This window comes from Rhipicephalus sanguineus, chromosome 5 (genome assembly GCF_013339695.2).
Source record: "Rhipicephalus sanguineus isolate Rsan-2018 chromosome 5, BIME_Rsan_1.4, whole genome shotgun sequence".
Lineage (NCBI taxonomy): Eukaryota > Metazoa > Arthropoda > Arachnida > Ixodida > Ixodidae > Rhipicephalus > Rhipicephalus sanguineus.
In genome coordinates, this window is record NC_051180.1 from 33962212 (window position 1) to 33984751 (window position 22540).

The 22540-nt window shown below is 49.8% G+C and overlaps 1 protein-coding gene across 4 annotated transcripts in view; it reads right to left on the reverse strand.

Annotated features, from left to right (window-relative positions):
* The window catches only part of LOC119393464 (POU domain, class 2, transcription factor 3), a 165784-nt gene that overhangs the window by 27195 nt on the left and 116049 nt on the right, over positions 1–22540 (reverse strand). For all 4 annotated transcript variants that reach the window (XM_037660495.2, XM_049416256.1, XM_049416255.1 and 1 more), the window contains exon 2: positions 4032–4147. In XM_037660495.2, coding sequence (XP_037516423.1) covers positions 4032–4147 — 116 coding nt within the window. The remainder of the gene's footprint in view (positions 1–4031; positions 4148–22540) is intronic.

The following is a 22540-nucleotide window of genomic DNA, read 5'->3' on the forward strand; positions in this document are numbered from 1 at the left end:
TAAGCCAATGGTATTGTTATATTTTTACCTCTGCTTATTATGTCCTTGATATGTAATATACATTATAAGGTACTAACAATAGGAACTAAAAACCATGTGCTACGAATACACCACCTATTTTTTATGCAGTAAATTCAGTCGGTTTGTATTGCCCCCATAGCAAAATAACGTGGGACTAAACTTCAAAAAAAAATTATTCTTGGCTAAAACAACAACTACTTCGATTAAACTTTCTGTGGACAAAGTCGTTATGATCCTAAATCGTATGCGCTTGTCTGCGTATTTTTTCTTGGACCACCTTAGGGTGCTATAGACGTCTGAAAATAGGCCAATGTAGCGTTTTTTCCAAGTTCAGGATTTTATTTTAGGGCCTGTGCGCCGAACACAGGCAAAACAAAGACTTTAGAAGATAGTACGTTTTGTGGAGGGTTTTATAAAAATATTGGATGTATTTAGTCTACAATCATCTTTTGTAAAAGAATTCCCGAAAACGCTGCAATTTACTCAATTTTACCCTAAGCGCTAAGGAGTGAAAAATATAAAGCTACTCTAAGCAACTGTGCTATAATAAAAGCGCGATGCTCTAAAAACACAAAAAAGCAAGTTTCGAATGAATGCGTGAAACAGTCCATTTATAGCGAATTTTTCTTTCGTACCTGGTTTTCCACCAAATCGAGAAGTTCAAATGGCGCTCACGTGTCCGAAAAATTTTTGCCGCTCAAAATATTCTGGGAAAATACTGCAGAACTAATGTCTATATGTGCGTAATTTTTTCAGATTTTTTAGAGAAATTGATTTTTCTCGAGCGCCCCGACTGGGACAGTTGGCGTGGAATGGCCCAGATGGATTCAGGAAACCTAGAAGTAACTTTTTTTCTTGCTTTCCTTTTCATTGCAACGACAAAACTAATAAAGCAAAAAAGAAAGAGAGAGAGATTCGGGAACCAGATGAACGTAATTTATTTTATTTTGGACGCATCGGGAGGCGAAGTGCTCCAAACTAGCGAAAAGGTTCAGCTCTAGGCAATTACTTCTCGGTCTTACGGCAATCAATATACGAGCATTTCGGTACAAGAAAAAAAATATATAAGAACGAGCCACTCGGCATCCCTCATCCTTCTTGCTCACTGCATAGTGAGGGCCTCTACTTTGACAGCCTTGATGCCATGAGCTGGCAGATAAGTGTTTGTTAGCCCAGACGTACGCGCCTATAGTACACGTTCTACGTAACGTCTGCGGTTGATGTTCCACATTGGCCACAATGACCATGAGTGGCGCTGGCTAACACTCCCAGTGCTACAGAGAAGAAAAAGTGTACTCAGAGAAAGATGAAGACGGAGCTATCGCAGTAGCACGATCGAATACAGCGTCGCAGCTAGGCTTAAGGCAGAAAAAGTGTGCTCTGCTTCCACCGGTGGCAGGTTCTTTCCATGCTCTGCATTCCCTTTTCTGTATTATCTTCTGCATTTCAATTAAAAGAAAAGCTACTCTCCCCCATCTGTTTTCTGGCTTCAATGTCAGCTGGCCTTACGCTGTTGTAACGAGTAAGACATGGAGCCCCTCTGTTCCTCTTATTCCCAAAGAAAGAAATGAGGGGCAATGACAGGCGTGAAACTCGGAGAAGCGCAGCTGCCTTATATCGCGTTCCGACAGCGTCACATCTGAGTTCAGCAGCCTCCCGGCCGCAAGAAAGCATATATGGATGGCAAGCGATAACGTCAGAAGTAAAGATTCTATCGCGCACCATACACCCACCCACCGACTAAGCTGCAGTGAAGATTGTCCACTTGTCCTTGAAGCTGAGTGCAGACCACGTGCAGGCACACATTTACGCAGCACCACACTTTTAGAGAAATTGCGTATGTTCTCACAGAAGTGAGGCCACGCCATTGCCGGACACGCCTGTTTCCCACATTCTCACAAATGCAATGAGATTTTAATGAAAATGATAAACTGCATAACAGAACGTCGATTCCAAACAATGTACTATTACGAAAGAAAACGAACAGCAGTGTTATTCTGGAAGTCTTTCAGGCAGGAAAAGCAGCGAAAAAAAAAAAGAAGAAAGCGCAATGAGTTGTGGATATTAGTATATACCAGTGATGCTACCGAGGACTTCTGATTTGGAGCAATTTTTGGAGCAGCAAAATTTCCGTTTTGGAGCACTTTGGAGCAGAAAAATTTTCATCTTGGAGCACTTTGGAGCAGATAATTTTGCATCTGGGAGCACTTTGGAGCAGCGAATTTTACATCCTGGAGTGCAATACAGAAGCATATTGCATTAACATTCAAGCACCTAAGTATTATTATGGGGCTCTTATGAAAGCTAGAAATATTTCGATTCATTGCAAATCTCATGGAAAAAATCATCTCAGGAGCATAGGCGTGCGCACAGGGGGGCAGGGGGGGGCGCCGCCCCTAATCACCTAAGAGGGGGGGGCGCAAAATCTGCCCCGTACATTGACCCTTGCGATAGCAATTATATGGACACTCGGCGGATTTTTGCCGTCGCCGTTGCCGTAATTTTCCGTATAAAGTCCAAATTAATAACATCACCACGCGCATTCTAGCCGCGGGTAAAAGCTCGCGAGCGCTGGCGACGAATGCGGCTGAAGCGCAGATTAAACTAGCCGGCCGTCTGTCTCCGTCGCACGGACAGCGCATGAGATAACATCTTGCCGTGTGCGGGCCTGCCGTCAATTGCTTATCAAACAGAGAGGAAACGCCCCGCCCGTCTTTCGTAAGGAGCATGAAGGGACGCCAGGGGAGCGGAAGGGGGGGGGGGGACCGCATCGTTCGAAGGGCGCAGTCGCTTGCGCGCGCGCTATCTCGAGGCATCAGGAGACGGCTCGTAAACTTGCTGTGCTCTGAACGCTTACTTCGCGTTTAGAGAACTCAGAGCAAGAAAACGCTTCGGTTCCTGGAGGGGCCATATTCCCTTACACCAGCGTTTCGTTGAGTTACGCGAGATCGGATCCAAAAGAGTTAGCTGCTAGTCTTACTTCGTTTCACAATACAATTTTTGGTATCGCATTCATTGCTTCGCTCTTAAGCGAAACAGAGTTTTTTAACCGTTAGATACTGACCCCCGAAAGCGAGGGGCGGACGTGTAACATGGTGTAGCCGCTTCACTGTGGGCCGTCAGCGACGGGCCCGCTACTGACAGCTGCGCTTTGCGGCTGCTCCGACCGGGAGATATGATTTTACTAATGAGATGACATTTTTAAAAAAGCAAGCAAAAAATTCGAATTGGAACCCTGGCACGTGAGCTCGAAACGGCAGGGCCTTTTAGGGGGTATTTACCGCAGAGTGATTACAAACTCGGACGTGCTGGCGGAAGGAATTACGAAAAAGCTGTTCTGCATGAACATCCATGGATAATGTATATCTGAGGAAAAGTGTCAACGCGTTTCCACCGTTCGCGTGCTCTTCCATAAACGCGAAGCAAGGAAAATTCAATATTGTCCCATATATCTACTGCGAGCGATCCCAGATTTCATACCGCGATGTCCGGAAACAGAAGTGACAGACATTTTAGCGGCACTCATGTAGTTATTACTGAACATTGCTTTCCTTACGTGCCGTGCGACGCTTGAAACGAGCTATCAGCAGCGTTTCTGGAACAGACGACGTCCGCCGATAAATCGCCGTCGCACTTTCTCGCTACCGATAGGCCTAGACGTCACGAGCCTCTGCGGAGGGCGCGTTTTGCTGTCGAGCTGACTTGCAGAACAGAAGCTGCGTCGGCACCGTTCATGGCATCGTGGCTTACTCGGAACGCACGCGCGAGCGCAATTTATTCAGCGGAATAATTCTTGGTCCATGATTGCGACTTATTGGCAGCCCCAAGATCGAGCTGCACATGTTCTGACGCGCCGGTGGTACGATTGCCGGTGATAGACGCCCCCAAACCCGAGACTTTGGCGCAGTTTGGCGCAAATTTTGTCGATATTATCAGGATGGCGCAGTAAATACAATTTGGCGCACTTTGGCGCAGTTGGCGCAGGAGTGGAATCACTGGTATATACTCACGAGATTGAGGGCTTTCTCGGAGTCCATACTGTCTTCATCCTGACCCAGGTCGCCCGTGTCTTGACTAGTTGCACTGTCTTGTGTGTCGTTCGAGAGGTCACCGTTCATCCCTGGATCTGCGAGAAAAAAGAGCGACTGAGCGTTAGAAAAGGAGTCTCTGCATAACTAATGGTCAACAGTGACACCTTTCCGTAATGAGCATATTTTCATAGGCTAAGAACCCATCGTCATTACTTCTCAGTAGGGGTGTGCGAATATCAAATTTTTCGAATACGAATCGAATACGAATCGAATACGAATATCCACCTTCGAATATCGAATATCAAAGGAAAAATGCCTCCACAGCAACAATATTTTATTTAACATGTAGCTGTCTGAAAAAAAAAAAACATTAACAGCCTGACTGGCAACACGACATACACTGCTATCTCCAGAACACAATGTCCAGGCTAGCACAATGCACATCACAACACAAGCAAATATCACGGCACAATGAAAGTAATGACTAGATGTTATCATGAAGAAATATGAGTTGTTCCACATGATCAGGCAGCAGGCGCTCCCTTCTAACAGAGACCCCCCCCCCCCCCGCCCCCCTGCCACTGAAAAGGCACGCTCGCTTGGAACAGAAGTGGCTGGTATAGGGAGGTACATGGGGCAAAGCTTTGCCAGACTGGGGTATCTGAAGGTGCCTACAGTCCGCCACCAGTCACATGGGTCACTGTCTTTCTTCAGAAGTGGTCCCGCATAGTGAACGAGTGGTAGTGCGGCACGTTACGGCCGCATAATATTGAAAATGTACGGTTACATGATCGCCAACAGCGCTGCACGTCGCAGATGCACCAGCAATAAATCATACGTATTGGGGCGCACCTTAACCCCCGTTTGTTCCCTGACCCACTCTGCTCTCTTCCTGTCTCTTAAGGTTACACCTATCATTTTCCTTTCCATCGCTCGCATCGACATCATAGTTGAAATCAAGAAGAAGAAATGGATATGGGCCGGGCACGTAGCACGTCGGCAGGATAACCGGTGGTCATTAAGGATAACTGACTGGATTCCAAGAGATGGCAAACGCGTGAGGGGGAGACAGAAAATTAGGTGGGTAGATGAGATTAAGAAGTTTGCAGGTATAACGTGGCAGCAGAAAGCACAGGACAGGGTTGATTGGCGGAACATGGGAGAGGCCTTTGCCCTGCAGTGGGCGTAGACAGGCTGATGATGATGATGATGATTGGGGCGCTCGTCGCAGGCAGATATCGTGCCTCCGTGTACTTACGATGTTTATCGCTCCTCTCGGCAACGTTTTTAGCTATACCAGAGTCATTCAATGCTTCTTATGGTCACGAAACTGCCGCGTCAGTTTCATATGGAGCCAGCGGCCGCCGCCAGAAGCGCAGCTGTGCTTGAGAGGCGATGCGAACGCTGCTATCGCTGGAGTTGTGTGTGGGAAGCCTCGGTGTTTTAAGCTTTCTAAACTTCCGCAACGGTCGCTTTGCTTTCACGCTTTTACTTCTAGCACTCAGCATGCATAAATACATTTCTGAACGCGTTTTCTGTTTTAAAATGAGCACCCGGGAGGAGAAAAACCAGCTCAATTAAAACATGCAGCTCGCGGTGGTATCAGCAGAAAAAATACAAAAATTCGGGGATTAACGACAGAATACCAAGATATATAATTACGAACGCCGTAGCAGGGGACTTCTGTATGACTTTTGCCACCTGCAGGCACAGCTGTTTGCTCGTAAGTCGCTCGCTGTACGCCGCCGGCCGCAAGTTGATTCGTCTCGCCTTCACGCTAGATGTTTGACAACAGTTGTGGCATGTAGAGAAAGACACAGTTTGACCTGTACTTTATTTCAGAAGACATTATTCTCTGTGAAGCATATTCTACGCAACGTTTCTTTCACCTGCACCGGCAACGCACTCACACCGGCCGCCGGCCGGCTTGGTGCCGACGACGTAGCGAAGCCTACCGCTGACGAACAGCTTACTTTTGTTAACGCTGGCAGTGTTCTTCGTAGTTCTTCCTCATTCGGCACATTGCAGCGAGTTATCCGTGGCGTCCGGGCTCGAAGGCTTGCACTTGTTTGGGTCCGGAAGCTCGTTAGGGAAGAAACGTGGGTGAGCGCGCTCGCTCGCTCGCTGCGTGCGCTAGAGTTGCACTTGACTCTCATAACAGGTTCTATTCGTTGTAATAGTGGTTCGCTTTCACTCTGGCGTACAAACGATATGACTTGTTTTAGTCTAGCCGACAGGGCCGAGCAGTGCAGCACTTAGCAGGTGATCGGCGCGCAGTTACACTCCCCGTTGGTCCCTTTCTTGCCAGGCGTTTGCGCACGACACGCACTACGGTGCGGTCTAAACAGGGCGTCGGCGACGCTCGGACCTCTTCACAGGCTGACTCGCGTGGTCGTTTGCATGGTGGTCGCACTGTAGATGAGCGAGATCGAGGTTTGCGCTTTGTGAGATACGAAGGAAGTCCTTCAAAAATCCTTGGAACGGTGTCAGCCTTCAGCGTTGGTTTGTCGCGTTTCTGCGACACGGAGTCGCCGTTGATGTTAAAATCATACGCAGTGATAATGTCCGAGGTGTCGAAATGGTTTGCACACACACGTGTATACTTCGACTCAAAGTTAATTATCACCGCTTTCTTGCAGCGGTATGGCCCGCTTCCATTTCTCGCGCTGCTGCTTGTCTAACGGTAAACAAAACGACACCTTCTTGCTTCCCTTGTAGCCGGAACGGCACCCCGGCACGCAACATCTGTTAGGCATCCTAGTCCTGCGACAGCGTTTCCTCTAACTTGAACATATGATATCCAGCAGCTTGTCTCGCACTGCGCGAGTATTTCAATACGCGGACGGCGCAGACGATCGCCTCTGTGGCGCAGCGGCGGCGCGTTGCGGCATTTTCGAGCAGCGTATGAAGCTCGCCCATAGCGTGACGGTGCAGTTTCGTGACCATAAAGAGAATTGAATGACTCTGGCTATACGAACGCAGCAGAAATGTGGAAGACGAGTTATCTTATGCATGATAATCGAATCGCATATTCGAATTTTTCGAATATTCGAAACTTTTCGAATACACGATTTTCGAATCCAATACGAATATTTCGACTGCAATATTCGACGAATATTCGAAACTTTTCAAATACACGATTTTCGAATCCAATACGAATATTTCGACTGCAATATTCGACGAATATTCGAAACTTTCGAATATTCGCACACCCCTACTTCTCAGTATTCATCCTCCTTTTAGCACTGTGATCATAGGCGTGCGCACGGGGGAGGGCAGGGGCGGAATCTGCCCCATACATTGACCCTCCTAGTCACCCAAGAGGAGGGGGGGGGGGGCAAAATCTGCCCCATACATTGACTTAGTAGAGTGGGGGCGCTGCGACGAACCTTTGCCCCCCCCCCCCCCTAATGGGGAACCCTGCGCACGCCTATGACTGAGATAACATTTCGTTAACTTCAGCAAAAGTTATACGCACATATCGAAGAAAGCAGTTCTGCACTTATTTTCATGCAAACGTTAACACTGCATACATTATAAGTTCAAGATGGTGTCCATGTAAACATAGGCGTGCGCACGGTTCCCTATCAGGGGCTGGGACAAGGTTCCATGTCAGCGCAACCCCCCCCCCTGCCCCTCCCGTTGGTCAAGTCCAGAAGACAGCATGCTTAAAAATGAATAAAAATGCAAATGAAGTGACAAAATGCTTCTTATAATGACCTGCCTTTGGTCATTAGTTTTTCGGAACCAAAGATGGGAAGTAAACAGCTCTTGGAATGCAACATCAGTGCCATCGGCAGCCATTATCGTCAAAAACATGCGTGGCCTTAAGCCTGCGCTTTAAACAATGACGGGACAGGTCCGACAGAGTAAATGTATGAGGCAGACTTTGCGCCCCGCTTAGGTGTTTTTTTTTGGGGGGAAGGGGGGGGGGGGGGGGGGGGGGGCTTTGGGGAAAGGGGACGGGATTAAAGATGAACGAACGTCCAGGAAGAGAAGGATAACGTCATAGCGCCATGTTGTCCATGCAAGGTGCCTGAAGCAACTATCAAGCTTAGGCGAGCTCTTTCGATAGTACATCGATGAAGAAATAGTCAAAGAAAAAAAAAAAACACCGGGTGAAAGAAAGAAACACACGAAAAATAAAAGACAAACAAAGAGACGTAAGCCACAATGAACGAGAGGATTCCAATCGTCTGTGCAAGTACGTTGTTTATACATGCCCAACCGTGGCCCGTATACGCCTGGCGCCCGCCACGGCGCGGCGCCGGGAACGCGGCTCTAAAGAAAAATAATAATAAATCGCGAGCTTGGAAAAGGGAAAGCGCCCCGAGCAAAACACATCGCGGTGATGCAGCTGCCGCAGCAGCGTATTAAGCTCCGCGACAATCGAGATAAGAACGAAAATGCAACAGACACAGCAGCGTGAGCGTCACATACAAATAAGGCGATGGCGAGAAAGAAATGCGTGCACGAACTGTACATATGGAAGATGGCAGAAGGAGGAGGAGAGGGTTGAGAGACGGGTCCCACGCGGCGCATCTACATGGCCCCCAAACCACACATGCGCGGCGAGCGAGGAGGAGGGAAGAACCACGGCCACAGTGCATCCGGAAGATGAACGTCACAGGAAGAGAGGAGGTCTCATTAAAATTAGAGCTGGTGCGTGAGTGTGCTGTTCCTTTTTTTTTTTTTCGACGCATGCAGGCTTTCATATTCCACTTGCTTGTTCACTGTTCTTCTTCATCTTTCTTCGTCCTCGACTGCAGGCAAGATGAGGAAGCGACACGTACAATAGGGGCCAGGCATGGACTGCGCATGCCCCTGATGGGGAACCCTGCGCACGCCTATGTGCGCACCCTTTGCCCTCGCCCATCTGCATCGCGCACTATGTAACGCACGCGTGGTACATGCATGCAAGCATGCAAGCAAGCCGCAACGCGCATTTATAACGCGACTGTCATGGGGTACGCGCTGGCACATGTGCCGGCGACGCGCATACATATACATGTTCCACAAACGAGACACGGCGGATCGAAACTGCGCAGTGTGGTCTGTCATTGGAAGATACAGAACAATATTTGGGCAGTTCTATTTTTAAAGATCCAAATCAGAAAGCAGATCAAATCAGGCCGTACAGTTCGCTTGGTGTGAATAACAATTTAACGCGGCCGTCGCTAGTTCAGATAATGCAGCAGTTTTGCTGCTCAAAAGAATCCACAAGCACTGCATGCGCCGGACGAGTAACACAGTAACGCATGGCAACAGTTTCTAAACTTACTCGCGCAAATAACTTACACGGACTAAAATGATACACGACTAAAGGCGTTCATGCAAGCTCACATGACACGCGAGCTTTGGCGCTTTCAACAACGACGCGTTACAGCACATATGCATACAGGTCGTATATCATTCCGTTGTTTCCCGTCTTCGTCATGGTCGCGTGTTTCCGGTTTACCGCTTTATGCTATACCTCCCAATGCGTTGGCAGAGAAAGCTTCAAAGTTTCTGAACGAAATGCCGAGTAGAAATGCACCTGTTCAGCCTTTTCGAGAATCTCAAGCAAGCGCATATCGCAAGCGATAACAGGTCGGTGGCTGCCGTTACACATACGCACGGGCTTCGGTCATACTCCGATCCGAAGTGTGAACACATGCCAAGTGCCTGAGACGCTGGAACACGTTTTGCGACTAATAGACACTTTCAGTTGGGCGTACGTAACGAGCCCACGTACGCGGCACGATACGTTGCGTACGCTGCATGCGAAGCGCTCAACGACACTTTTAGTTCCCCGTATTGCCGTACCGAGATACGTTTGGTTCAACTGGACGTATGTTATTAGAAATAAAACAGCTTTTGGGTGCTTTTTAGCGCCCTCGCGTAGTAGCCCGGGTGCCTAAACGGATCGCTAGTTTGAATTTCCGCTAGCAGCACAATATCGTCGCTCAAAGTAAAATAAACTCGATTTGGGCCGGCTTTGTTGCTCTCTGCGTTCGACGCCATCGCTGCCGTTTTGCTATCTGGTTCCTATATCAATCGAGATATCGCGAGAGCGTCACGCCGCGTACGCTTCGCCTGGTCACGTTTACGCACGCCGCGTTTTTTATCGGGCGTACGCGCGCATCTGTGGAATCGATGCGTTACGTACTGCACATGCGCAGTTCTCTCCCGTGGCAGGGCTGCGTACGTGGGCTCGATACGTACGCCCAACTAAAAGTGTCTAATATCGGTTATTAGGGCGCTATTCCGACCGCAGTGTGCACACCACACAGCAGCATCCACGTGCGAGAGGCGTTGCAGACTGCATGCAGAACAGCGGGATACATTCAAGACCTTTAAGGCAACTATACTGTGCCACGTGATTACTGTACAGGGTCGACCACATTTAAGGTGAACGGCTCATTAGCATTGAAGCCGGTAAAATTAGAACGTTTATTCTACTTCATGAAGGAAACGTCCGTTATATGACGTGAAATCATGGCGTCGATAAAGACACAAATAATTTCTCAAATTATATATTAAAGATGAGCTTATATAAGGTCTTGAGTATACTAATCCGCGTCCATTTTTGCTGCCATCATTATATATCCCATTTCCCCCTTCACTCGTTCTCCTGATCCACAGTATAGGCTGCACTAAGCCTACACCGTGGCTCTGGCCGAGCTGTTTGCCTTTTCATGGCGGCTTCAATGCACGTCGGCCATTGAAGCCACCACGTTGCAACACCAGCACAGTGGCAATCTGAGCTATACGCGACGTCACGTGAATGTTATCAGTTCATCACACACGTGTTCTGTCGATATATTCTGGCACAGCGGTCGATGGTGTTCAGGCTGCATCTTGATGCACGCTGAAGCAGGTTACCCGAAGCAGTGAATATGCTACGGTGACGCCATAGTAGCCACCATATCGTAGTACCAGCCAGTTAGGAAGCTGCGTCCACGACGTCACGTGAGAGCTGTCAATAATAAGTTGTGCCCCCCCCCCCCAGATACGAAATATTGCGCTGCAGCTACAGAAATGCGCGACTTGAAGCCCCAAAGCTTGTGCGATACAGCTATCAAAGCTCCCGAAGGTTGGTTGGTTAGTTGGTTTACGGGGTTTCATGTCCCAAAGCGATTCGGGCTATGAGAGACGTGGTAGTGAAGGGCTCCGGCTAATTTCGACCACCTGGGGTTTTTTGACGAGCACTGACATCGCACACTATCGGGAACCTGAGCTCAAGTTTGGGCGCGACGCTCCGGCGGCCGAACTATATACGAGTATGCGTCACTGGGGCAGACGCTGCCCGCGAAGGCGGTTTGTCGCTGGATTTGGCAGTGGCAAGGACACGGTGCGCGCATGCGCTCCTCATTCGGCCCGAGCACTGCTATAGTCAGCAGTAGTTACATAGTGACGCACCACAAGTGCAATCCGAGAGCTCTGCGCGTGCACGGAAGCGGCGGCAGGGGTGGCAGTGTTGTGGCCGTGGACATTTCCAGTTGCGAAAGAGCAGTGGCGCCGCTCGACGTTGCTTTGGAAGCATATAAAGGCTTTTAGCATTTCACCTCCATCGAAATGTGACCCCGCGGTACCCTACCCGCGGCCAGGATCGAACCTACAGAGCTCCAGACAGGTAGCCACACTAATCGAAATAACAGAGTTTTATTCTTGTGAAACAGGCATCGCAGAAAAGGCGAGAATTTGACGACGCAGACCCCGCCTTGAAAGCAGTGGCCGAACAGCTACAGAAGCAAAACTAAAATCGCTTTGACGTTCTCGATGTGTCAGTTTCGTTGACACGTTTGCCTTATCCCGATAGATGCGAGACAATAAGGCCAATAACTGCACAGATGGCCGCACCGAGTGGGCAATTGGAAGGCTGTTTATTGCACTTAAAAAAAAAAAAACACTACGCAACGAAGCCAGTGCCACGGCCGCTGGATGAAAAGCGCTTTTTCATCCAGCGGCCGTGCCAGTGCAGTGAACCCACACTGCTGCAACTGAACGAACCGTAAAGGTTTTTATAACATGCCGATACTGGCACGTAAGCGCATCTGCGAATCGGGTGTACCAAAAGCAGGCAGGAAACTGTAAACATATTACACTGCCAACGACGAATACTGTGTATATACAGGGAGCCTGGAGAACGCAGCGAGCGATACGCGTTCGCTTGGCTCTGTCTTACTAATTGCGCACATGAATATTCGCCGAAAAACAGGATGCAGATAGGGTCGATGCGCGCGTACAGCCACATACGTGCACTTTTTATAGTTACCGCGCCAGAATTTCCAGGTAACAACCTAAGCCAAGGTACAAAAATTGCCGGCCCGTTTCCGCTCGGAGCAAATCAACCGAGGGAAACGAAATACTCCACCTCATGCAAACTTTATGACATCGTTATTAGCCGCATGAGTCAAATGAATGCAAAGAGACAGGTTAGCAACCCGGTTTCACCAAAGAAGAGGAATCAAGCAGGAAAACATTGTGCCACATGCTGCTTCCCATAAATTCGCCTCTCCTTATCGTCACGTACACTACAAATGAAGTCCTCCCTCGCACATTTATTGAGGTTTTGTTTTTGTTGGGCACCGAATGTGCGCAATATAAGCACTATCTGCAACTCACTGCCAGCGACATATACGCCCTCAAACTGCCACACCTTTATCAGTGATAATGCAAAGTCCTTCGAGATAAAATGTACGCAAATTTTCAATTAACTTCGCGGGTCTATCAAGCGTTTGAATAAACCGAAGAGATGAGATGAGTTCACTAACGCACACATCGCTCACAATCAACTTCACCGTCACCACTAATTCCTACAGCAAACAGGGAGAAGCATGACGCATAAGCGCATTGAGGACAATGACCCTCTAAATTATACTAGAGGCAGGGTTGTCTTATGGAACAGCTAGCAGCCGCCTGTTATTATAAAGCCCGCTGTTTTACTTCATTTTCGGTCGTTATCAGAGCGGGTCCAGCCAGGCGGGGCATATAAGCGAGTGCGATTTGCGCATCACGCCGGGAACTGCTCTAATAAATGACTGAAGGTTATCCTGAGAAAATAATAATACTATTTAAGGTGATCAGTTGTCTCCGCGCACAGAGTACAGTAACGGACTATAAAAGAGCACACTTATGTTTCCTCGCGGATGCTTTAACAGAAACCGTAAGCCGTCGCTGTACTATAGTGGTTATACGGTGCTCGGCTGCTGACACGAAAGTCGCGGGTTCGATGGCAGCCGCACTTTAATGGAGGCGAAGTCTACATAAATTAAACAACCACAGGTGGTCAAAATTATCCGCAGCCCTCCACTACGGCCTGCTTCACAGTCATATCGTATGGCATGTAAAACCACCGAAATTATTATTATTATTATTATTATTATTATTATTATTATTATTATTATTATTATTATTATTATTATTATTATTATTATTATTATTATTATTATTATTATTATTATGAACAGATAAATGACAGGAAGAATAAGGTTGTTACAATTTATTTAATATTTCCTTTACACATATAAAGAGAAGTGGACGAGCGGGTAGTGAAACGGGAAATTAATGACCCACCTAGGAAGACGCGGGAGGGAACGTTTGCCACACAGGTATAAGAGCACCGGTCGATGCACTACGTGACAAACAGTAACGCGTGTTTTTCCAAGACGCCGCGAAACGTCAACCGAGGTTAGGAAAACAAATGCGAAAACGCTGCCGCGTACAAAGGCACGCGTAAATAACCAAACTAGAAAATAAACGCAGAAGGTATACATCAAGAGAGGAAGCGTGGGCGACTCGGCCAAAGGACGGTCTCATTTCTCGCCCCCAAGATGTTCCGCCGTTTTGCAAAGGCCCATTGTGCGAACGCCCGCTCTGCCGGCTCCCGCACCGCCTGTACTGCCATCTCCTCCTCGGCGACATCCGCATCATTTTCCGCTTCTTGTCCCCCTCCTCGCACTCAGCGCTCGGCTCGGTGAGCGAGCGTGCGTGCGTGCGTGCGTGTGTGCATGCATGCCTCCGCTCCCTGACTTCACTGCGTCTCGGCTCATTCGAAAGCCGCCCGCCTGCTCCAACATGCACAACCGCGCGGTCCGCGAGCGTCACCCTCCCTCCCCCCTCCTTGTAGAAAAGTAGTCAGCGAAGGCGGATAGATAACGGCCGGGAAGCAAGAAAAACGCGGTACGCGACCAACGCTGGCAACGCCAAGCGCAGCACGACACACACAGCCGTGCGCTTTCCCCTCCTCTAAAAAAAGGCTCCAGCTGCGCGAGCCGCCACGCAATGTTACAGAAAAGCTCGCGGCTGCTGCGCTTGCTATTCTGGCTGGCAACACAACGCGCCTCGACCGGCGCAGTGACAGCGCGCGCGCGCTACACGCAGCACGTATTCCTACAACCAAATGACGCAATGAACGTCGTCGTCGGGAAGGCCCTTTTCTTCTGCTCCCTCCATTCAGTCCCGTGCTATCTCCCTCCCATCCGTCTTCACTCTCTGCTTCCCTTATAGCGTCCATTCCTTCAGCTTTCACCCGCACATGCAGCAAGAGTAAGGACGCATAACGGAAGCAGAGGAGCATGCAATGCCTGACCGACTCGGTTTCCCTTCTCAGCGTTGTTTTTATTTCCTATATTGCTGCGTTATTTCGTCCCTTCTTATATCGTGGCTCATCCGCTGGGAGACGCCACCAGTGCACCTATATGCAGGTACCGCGAACAACACGCCTACGGCCGCCCCCCACGCGCAGGCCGAACACAAATTGTATACCCATGCTTTCCATCCATAGTACATTCCCCACGCGAAATCTATCTGCGCGCACGTTACAGAGCTGCCGAGGCAGCTATATGACATGTTGCTGCGTCCTTTACGGCGCTATTACGCGTTTCGCCCCTCGAGGTAGCGCCGGACGCTTAGGAGTGTCGAGATGAATTTTTAAAGGCCGATATCTCGCCTCGTCCCCCCTATCCGTTGGCTCCCTTCTCTTTAGAGCAGCCTATAGGTCCCGTGTATAGCTGGTCGCTCGGCTAGCGGCTCGCCCATATACACAGATTGTGCTATAGGTATATGCAGCGTTATACGAATGCATTCGAATGCACGCGCTCGCGTTGCCAGGAGGGCATTGCAAGGTATACGCAGGCCAGCCATCGCGACGATTTACAAGCACAAAAACAGGGCGACCGAAAAGAGGGGAAATAAAAAAGCAGAACCCAAAAGAGGAGAATATGCGGCTGAATTTCTAGGACAGGCTTTGCGATCGGCTTCTCGAGCGTTCCTCAAAAAATATAAGACGGTGAATTTCAAGACGAGGAAAAAAAAACGTAGGAACAGAAAGGAAAAAGAGGAGATGGCCGGATGCACGGCGCGCTATCCGAGTTGCCGGCGCTCGTTCAGACGAGCGATTTGCGCCTCTATGTGCGGTGTGCGTGCGTGTGTAAGAGCATGCTTGGATGAGCTGCAACATTTTGCGCATAGCTCGCCGGATGCAGGTTCGCGCGCTTTCTAAACCGCGTAGCGCGGCCATAAAGGAGGCAGCAATGCGCTGCGTGCGCCTAAAGCAAGGCCAGGAGCCGATTCCTTCCTCGTCCCGTTTCTCGAAGATTTCTGCACGAAGTTGTTGCCGAAACCACCAGATATCGAGCGTGCGCCAACCGCGGCATGAATTATGATTATTGGAAGTCTATATTTTACGATCGTTCCGCAAAATTTTCGAAACATGCTTTTCTTAGTATTTTAAGCCGTGTCTCGTCGGCTACCCCCCCCCCCCCCTTTCTTTTTACCGAATTCCCCCGGTCGGCACACGCGTCGCCCAGATTGAATCATAGCAGTTCAAGAAAGAAAGAACAGAGAGAGAAGAGAAAGCACATGAAACAATTGTTCCGGAAACTTTCACAGAACAAAGGTGCGTTTTGGGTGTTTCACTGCGAAGAGGTTCCTGAAGGATAAGGTGGCGCTGTCCTTTGCGACAGCGAAGGAAACGTCCACGCATTGCGCGTATATTCGCACTCGTGCGTTAGCCAATCCAGCGCTAACCGGGGCCGTATACATGCGTCCGTTACAAAGACATTCAGATGCAGCGGGGCAAACCAACGGGCTCCGTATAACCGAGCAACCGTTAGCCGGAAAGAGGACAACGGCGGCATACGGAGGACGCGTTACTGGCGCCGTGAAGCGGCCGCATATGTTTATTACGTGCAGCAATCTGACGACACAGGCATACCGCACGCACTTTCGCGCCCGTCGCCGCGGCGGCCCACGGGCTCAGATTTGCGTCGCTTTTATCCGCGTCGCCCCACGCTTCGACTCGTTGCCATTATGCGACGACCAGACGTCGCGGGCCGTAATCCGATTACGCTACACACACGGGGCTTCCAGCGTCGTTGGAAGCCTATCGCGTGTGTGCGTATATGCCTGACGTGTATACATACGTCTAGAGCGCCGCATGCCGGCGCATTACAGCCCACAGACAGGCCGAGACGGGGCGACAGCTCCTTTGACGCGTGCTCCGTTCATGCTCCAGATGCAGGCGTGAATACAGAGAAGCTTCGCCCGTGTGTACGGATTGGCCGCTGCGGTTGCGCTGAGAACCCGCTGATCGGCCCGTATTTATTGTTATTTTCTTCTTCCCAGCGGATCGTTTACCCAGCCCCCCTTTGCAGAACCCCCAAAGCGGCTCTCCATCCGGGGCTCATAAGGGCTTCCTTTATACGCGCGGGTAGCTCTTCTGCGGTTCCCCGCTACCCGGAAGAAACGCCGAGGAAAATTCGATTTCCTTAACCCGTGCTCGCTGAAAGGAGTAACAAATAGGCACGCGTGGCAAAGTGAAAAGGGCTGCATGTGTTTGCCGCAGCGCTTCGCCCGCACTATCGGGGAGACGCCGCATGCAAGAGGACGACGCTCCGCGCGCTGGGAGCATCGTGCCGACTGACGTTAACGCCACATCCGACTGCGACAGTCATCAGCTAAGTGCTTAAGCGCGAGATGACGTGCATGGACGCGGAAGTCGTGGTCATCCGCTCGGCATCGTAACTACATGTCTAAGAGACGGGGAAGATAAGCGAGTTAAATTTAGATACCCCATACGTATGTCGTTCCAATACTCGTCGCAGTGTGGCGAGCAACAATGCAGCCGCATAGAGTTCCTGTATTCGCTACCTTCAGGTAGCACACAGTTGCGCGTAGGTCCGGATAGCAACCACAGCTATGCGGCGAAGCCGCACCGTTTTCGCAGGCGACATGCCTACCGTGTCGCCGATTGACATTTTTGGCGTGTCGAAGACCAGCGATTACCTTGACTGTCGATCACTAGTGTCAATCCAGTTAGCTGCAGCGGCGGCATGAGAAATACAAAAAAATGGCCCGAGTGTCAGCTTCGCCGCAATGCATGGTTGCTAGCGGCGTTTGGAAGACTAGACACTCTGCTACTCTGCTACCTGAACACGCCACTCTGGTACCTAGCATATACAAAAAAAAAAAAAAAAAACCAGGAGCCAGAGGGAAGATGGAAACTGTGTGATGAAAAATTCGTAACGGGGGGTGTGCTGAAGCCGACGTTTCGACAAGCGGACTTGTCTTCCTCAAGGCTGAAACTGCCTTGAACTGTCTTCTTCAAGGCAGCAAACACCCTCTTTACGAATCTAGCATATACAGTCACTCTACTAAATTGCGAGACCAATCCCACCGCCGCAGTGGACATCAACGACAGGACTCGAAAACGAAAAAAAAAGACAGCAAAAAAAAGACAAAAAAAAAAGCGACTGTCATGAAACAACGAAACCGAGACATGCAAGGTGCAGTTCACAAAGCAACTAGTTCTGAGCGAATAATGCACGACCGCGTTCTTCTCGAAGACTCAAAGCCGCGGAACATAAGGAAGAAGCGAATGACTACGTCGTTTACAAAGAACGCCGCTGAGATTCGAGAAGCTCGCGCAGGTGCAGCGGCAGGCGCGCAGCGAGCGGAAGCCTCGGGCGCGACGCTACTCATTCCGTTAGTATAGAACGTCGTCCATTTCAGTGGTATATATTACTCGTTCGCTCACAAGCCAACTTAACTCGCAACCAGGCGGCCAGTAAAACCGTTGTTTGACTGCAGCGCAGCATGTGACGTGCACCGGCCGCATCACGCGGATACTCGTGCTTTGACAAGCGGAAAGCGGGAGATTTTCTCCTCAGATACGCAAGTTATTTGCTGACGTCCTTGAGCTCTCAGAATGGGAACAATTCCCACCAGTACTAGTTCGCTGACCTCTTCGAAATGACACAAACAGCTCACCCCTTACGGTGGTTTAGTGGTCATGGTACTCGAGTGCTGATCCGAAGGTCGCGGGATCGAATCCCGGCTGCGGCAGCCACATTTTCGATGGAGGCGCAAATGCTTGAGGCCCGTGTACAGATTTAGGTGCACGCTAAAAAAACCCAGGTGGTCCAAATTTCCGCAGCCGTCCACTACGGCGTCCCTCATAATCATATCGTGGTTTTCGGACGTTAAACCCTAACAATTATATTACAAAAAGCTCGCCTCACTCACAGTACAAAACAAAAAGTGAAATCAAACAAAGCGACTGAACACAGCACTGAAGTGTACGTTACCTGTACAAACATGCGGAGCGTGATCCGCATGTCTAGTACGTGTACCATATTGTCATGACATATAGAAGACACGGCCACTAGCGCAAAAGCGCTAATGCTTAAGCCATTAACGCAAAATAACTGCGTCAACGAAATTCCCAATTGATCGACTAACAAAAAAATCACACCATCTCCCGCTAAGGGGGACCTGAGGCGATGCGAAGCAGCGTTTCGGCATGTAGAGCCCGCGTTTCATAGGGAGGGGAGAGGGGAGGTGAAAAAGGGGAAGGGGAGAGACAGGGGAGGGGAAAGGGGAGAGAGGAATGGGAAAGGGATGGAAAATGGGAAGTGGAGAGGGGGATTGGAGAGGGAGAGGAGGTTGTGGAGAGGGCTTGCACATGCGCAGTAAGGGTGGTCACGCCGCACACCACCACCGGATTGAACTCCGCTATAAGATGCTTCACATCTAAAACATAACATGTTCCTGCAAGGAGTAGTAGCCGCGGAGCTAACAATGGCGTTCAAACTCTCCTACAAAACGTGTCAATTAAAACAAATAAAATGTAAATACCACGAAAACACTATTTACATAAACAGGATTCATATGTGAATCTAGCGCACAAGAGTGTTCATGCATGAATCTTGTTCAACGCTGCTTCGTGGTGCCACGTTACAGGAACATGATATCTAATCGAGAGAGAGAGAGAGAGAGAGAGAGAGAGAGAGAGAGAGAAATAAGCTAGTTGTTCCTGCCACGGGGAAAAAAAAGAAAGCAACACGGAAGAAACGTTTCCAGTCACGACAAATTTGACAACAGATAATCGTTTATTATCTGCTCACGCTACAACGATAACATTGTTTCTGAGAGGGACGCACGGAGTTCACGCGACTAAGCGCAGAACAGTCACCCCTCGGTAATTAGTTTTAGGTATATAGGATATAGTTCGATAATAAAATCGGTCCGGCAATATTTCATCCCTGATGAGAACCAAACACGGAGTCCACGAAAGCAGCGACTGCATCAATGGGTCGCACGAATGCGATCGTTAGGGGCATTTTCGAAACGGGCTTCCATAATTTCCCGCTCGGAGGATAACACATGGGCTATTTAGGGGAAAATCAGCGAAACGCCTCCTGGGCAATCGTTTCGCCGGGTGCCGGCACCAAAATAGATTGCGTTCCGTCTATCGGTAGTCCATGTGATAAATGAATTGGCTGATCAGGCAAGAATTATGACCATCACCGAGTAAGACTTTAGCCGAACAATACTACAACATGGTCCTGATGACGTGGTGATTAGACAGCAGCGAATCATGATCGAAAGTAATCGTTCAAAAAGTGGCCAGTTGCACTTAGAACTCACTGACGATCGGAGGAGCCGGCGATGCTGCAAAACACGTATAGAAACGGCGCATCGTCATTTCGTGGACTACCATACTATACCACCATGCATGGCCCCCTACGAGGATTTGGATCGAGGAAAAATCTTTAGTTGCATTGTATCCACGGGCAACTCGTTATATAGACCAACGACTTCGGGTTGAACGAGATCATATTTACAGCCCTCGCGGCAGAGGGCACCGCGCAGGACTTCAGGTACGAATGCATGGGCATGGAACTCGCCAACCGGGTGCTGAGTATATCGGATGAACGATACTGTTCAGAGTTCCCGAGAAACATAAACGATTACTTTTTGTTTCAGTCCGTGACGATGACATTAACATAGGCTTTGGTAATACAAGCTTGTACACGACTGCACAAAGAACGAGGTCTGTAGCTCAATGAATAATCCCCCCCATTTCCAGAAAACGAAACAGATAAGTATGATGCAAGGCTTACGCAAGGGCGTATACTCTTTATTCAGCTGTCCGTACACTCTACACACACTTCAGCAGTTGTGGCTCAATGTCACGATAAACTCAATAGGGCTACAGGCACCGAGTTGTCACAGACATCAAGAGCGCAGCTGTGCCGATGTTTTCTGGTTTTCATGTTTGTTGACCTTGACCTGGTATCACTGTCCACAATTTCGTAGGAAGCAGCTACAGTATGCGTGAAAAGAAATGCGACAGATATTGATGCTTTTCTGAAAAATGAAAAAAAAAAAGACAGCATTTTGCACCAGACTTAGACGAGAAGGTTCCGCGATGCCCTTATCGCGAAAGGTGAAGGCGGCAAGTAAGGGAAGCGCACGGGAAGCGGGAGAACGGCCCTGAAGTCAGTGGATCTCGCGGCGGACCGGGTCGAGGAGAAAGAGTCCGCGTTTCGGAAAGACATTACCGAGACAAAGAGGACAGCCGAAATAAGCTGACAACGTGCGAATGAATGCATCCACGGTAAACAGTCAGAGGAGGGCGAGCCGCGGCTCCAGCGGTTCCTGGCACTGTCAGGAGTGGAGAGGTCCTTTCTCCCTCGGCCGTGGGCCAGAAAAACCAACGACCGGGAGATCAACGCACCGATTCGGCGGAGGAGCCGATCGGAAACGACACAGCGGCAAGACACGGATAAAAAAGAATGCATAAACGCCAGGACTTTCGCCAGAGACAAAATGAGTAAGGAAGGCGCGCAAGAAAACGCGCACTTAAGCGATCAACACGGTTAAAAGAAGCGAAACGGACAGGGAAGACAAAACAGAAAGGACTGTTAAAGAAGAATGAAAGACAAACCGCGCTGGAGGGGGAGAGAAGAGGCGACTCGGTGTCGCCGGCCGTCCGAGCGAAGATGACGACAACAAAAAGGGCATTCGGGCAGCGCGCGACAAAAGAACAGAGCCCGATCAACGGCAGAGGCGCGTTGGAAATTGAATTCTGTTACGTCCACAAGACTTACGACCCTCCTCAAAATTCCGCCCGTATATATATGGGGATGCATGCATGGCCAAGGGAGCGCGCGATGGTCTGCTCAAGCGCCTTTCTCGTCTTTTTCTTTCTTTTTGTTTCGCGCAAGTGCGCGCGCCCCGAGCACCACCACGGAGAAGCCCGCCTATCGCGAGACGCACGCAGGCTAGCCGAGCAAAAGAAGACGCCAACGAGAGGTAGTGTAGGGGGGGGGGGGGGCGCTGCCGTGTCAATGGCAGATCAATCGAACGAAAGTGCCAACGCGTCGACAGAAATTGTTTTTTTACGAGTGCGCCACCGCCGCCGCCCCTCGGAAGCAGCTCGCGCAGCGGCGTCTGTCCGGTTGCACCCTCTCTTCCTCTCAGAGATCGCGGTGCCGGAGCCATCAGTCTCTCGAGAAAGCGTCGCGCGAATTTGCGAAACAAGAGGACGAAGAGCGCGCTACCCTACCCTCTTTGTCTCACGCTTACCCATAGACAGCTGAAAGGGACGAAAAAAAAAAAAAAAGGCGATATGCGACCCCTCTTGCTGCTTGCCGAGGGGACGAGGCCTCCAGGAGCCAAGCCTCCTCCTCGTGTTGGCCATGCAGTAGCAAAGTAAAAGCCAGGCCAACGCAGAACAAATGTTCGCCCGAGTGAGGCCAAAGGGTCTCAGTGACACGGGCACCTTTCTGAGTCGCTAACGTTTGTTTACATGTTTGTTCGCATGTTTGTTTGCATGCTTGTTTGATCCCATCAGATTCGCTTTTCCTGGCGTCCATGAATGTGTTTTCCCTATTCGCGCCCCCTACACGTATATCATTCTTTCACTTCGTTCTCCTCGCCTGCCTTCTCAACATGAGAAAAACGCACGCGGCGCACGGACGGAGCGGAGACATAATGCTTTCTTTATTATTTTTTTTTCTCTCAAGAACGTCGGCGTGTGCACTTTCTCTGCCGCAACCGGCGGGAAAAGCCGGCAGAGACAAAGTGCTTTTGTTTTGCCGTCTGGAAAGAAAAGGACACGTTTGCGAAAACAATGCATAGCGGAGCAGAATAAGTGCACCACATACGCCGGGCTGCTGGGGTTCTCGAATGCCGCGGCGTTCCGCCCAGCAGCGGCA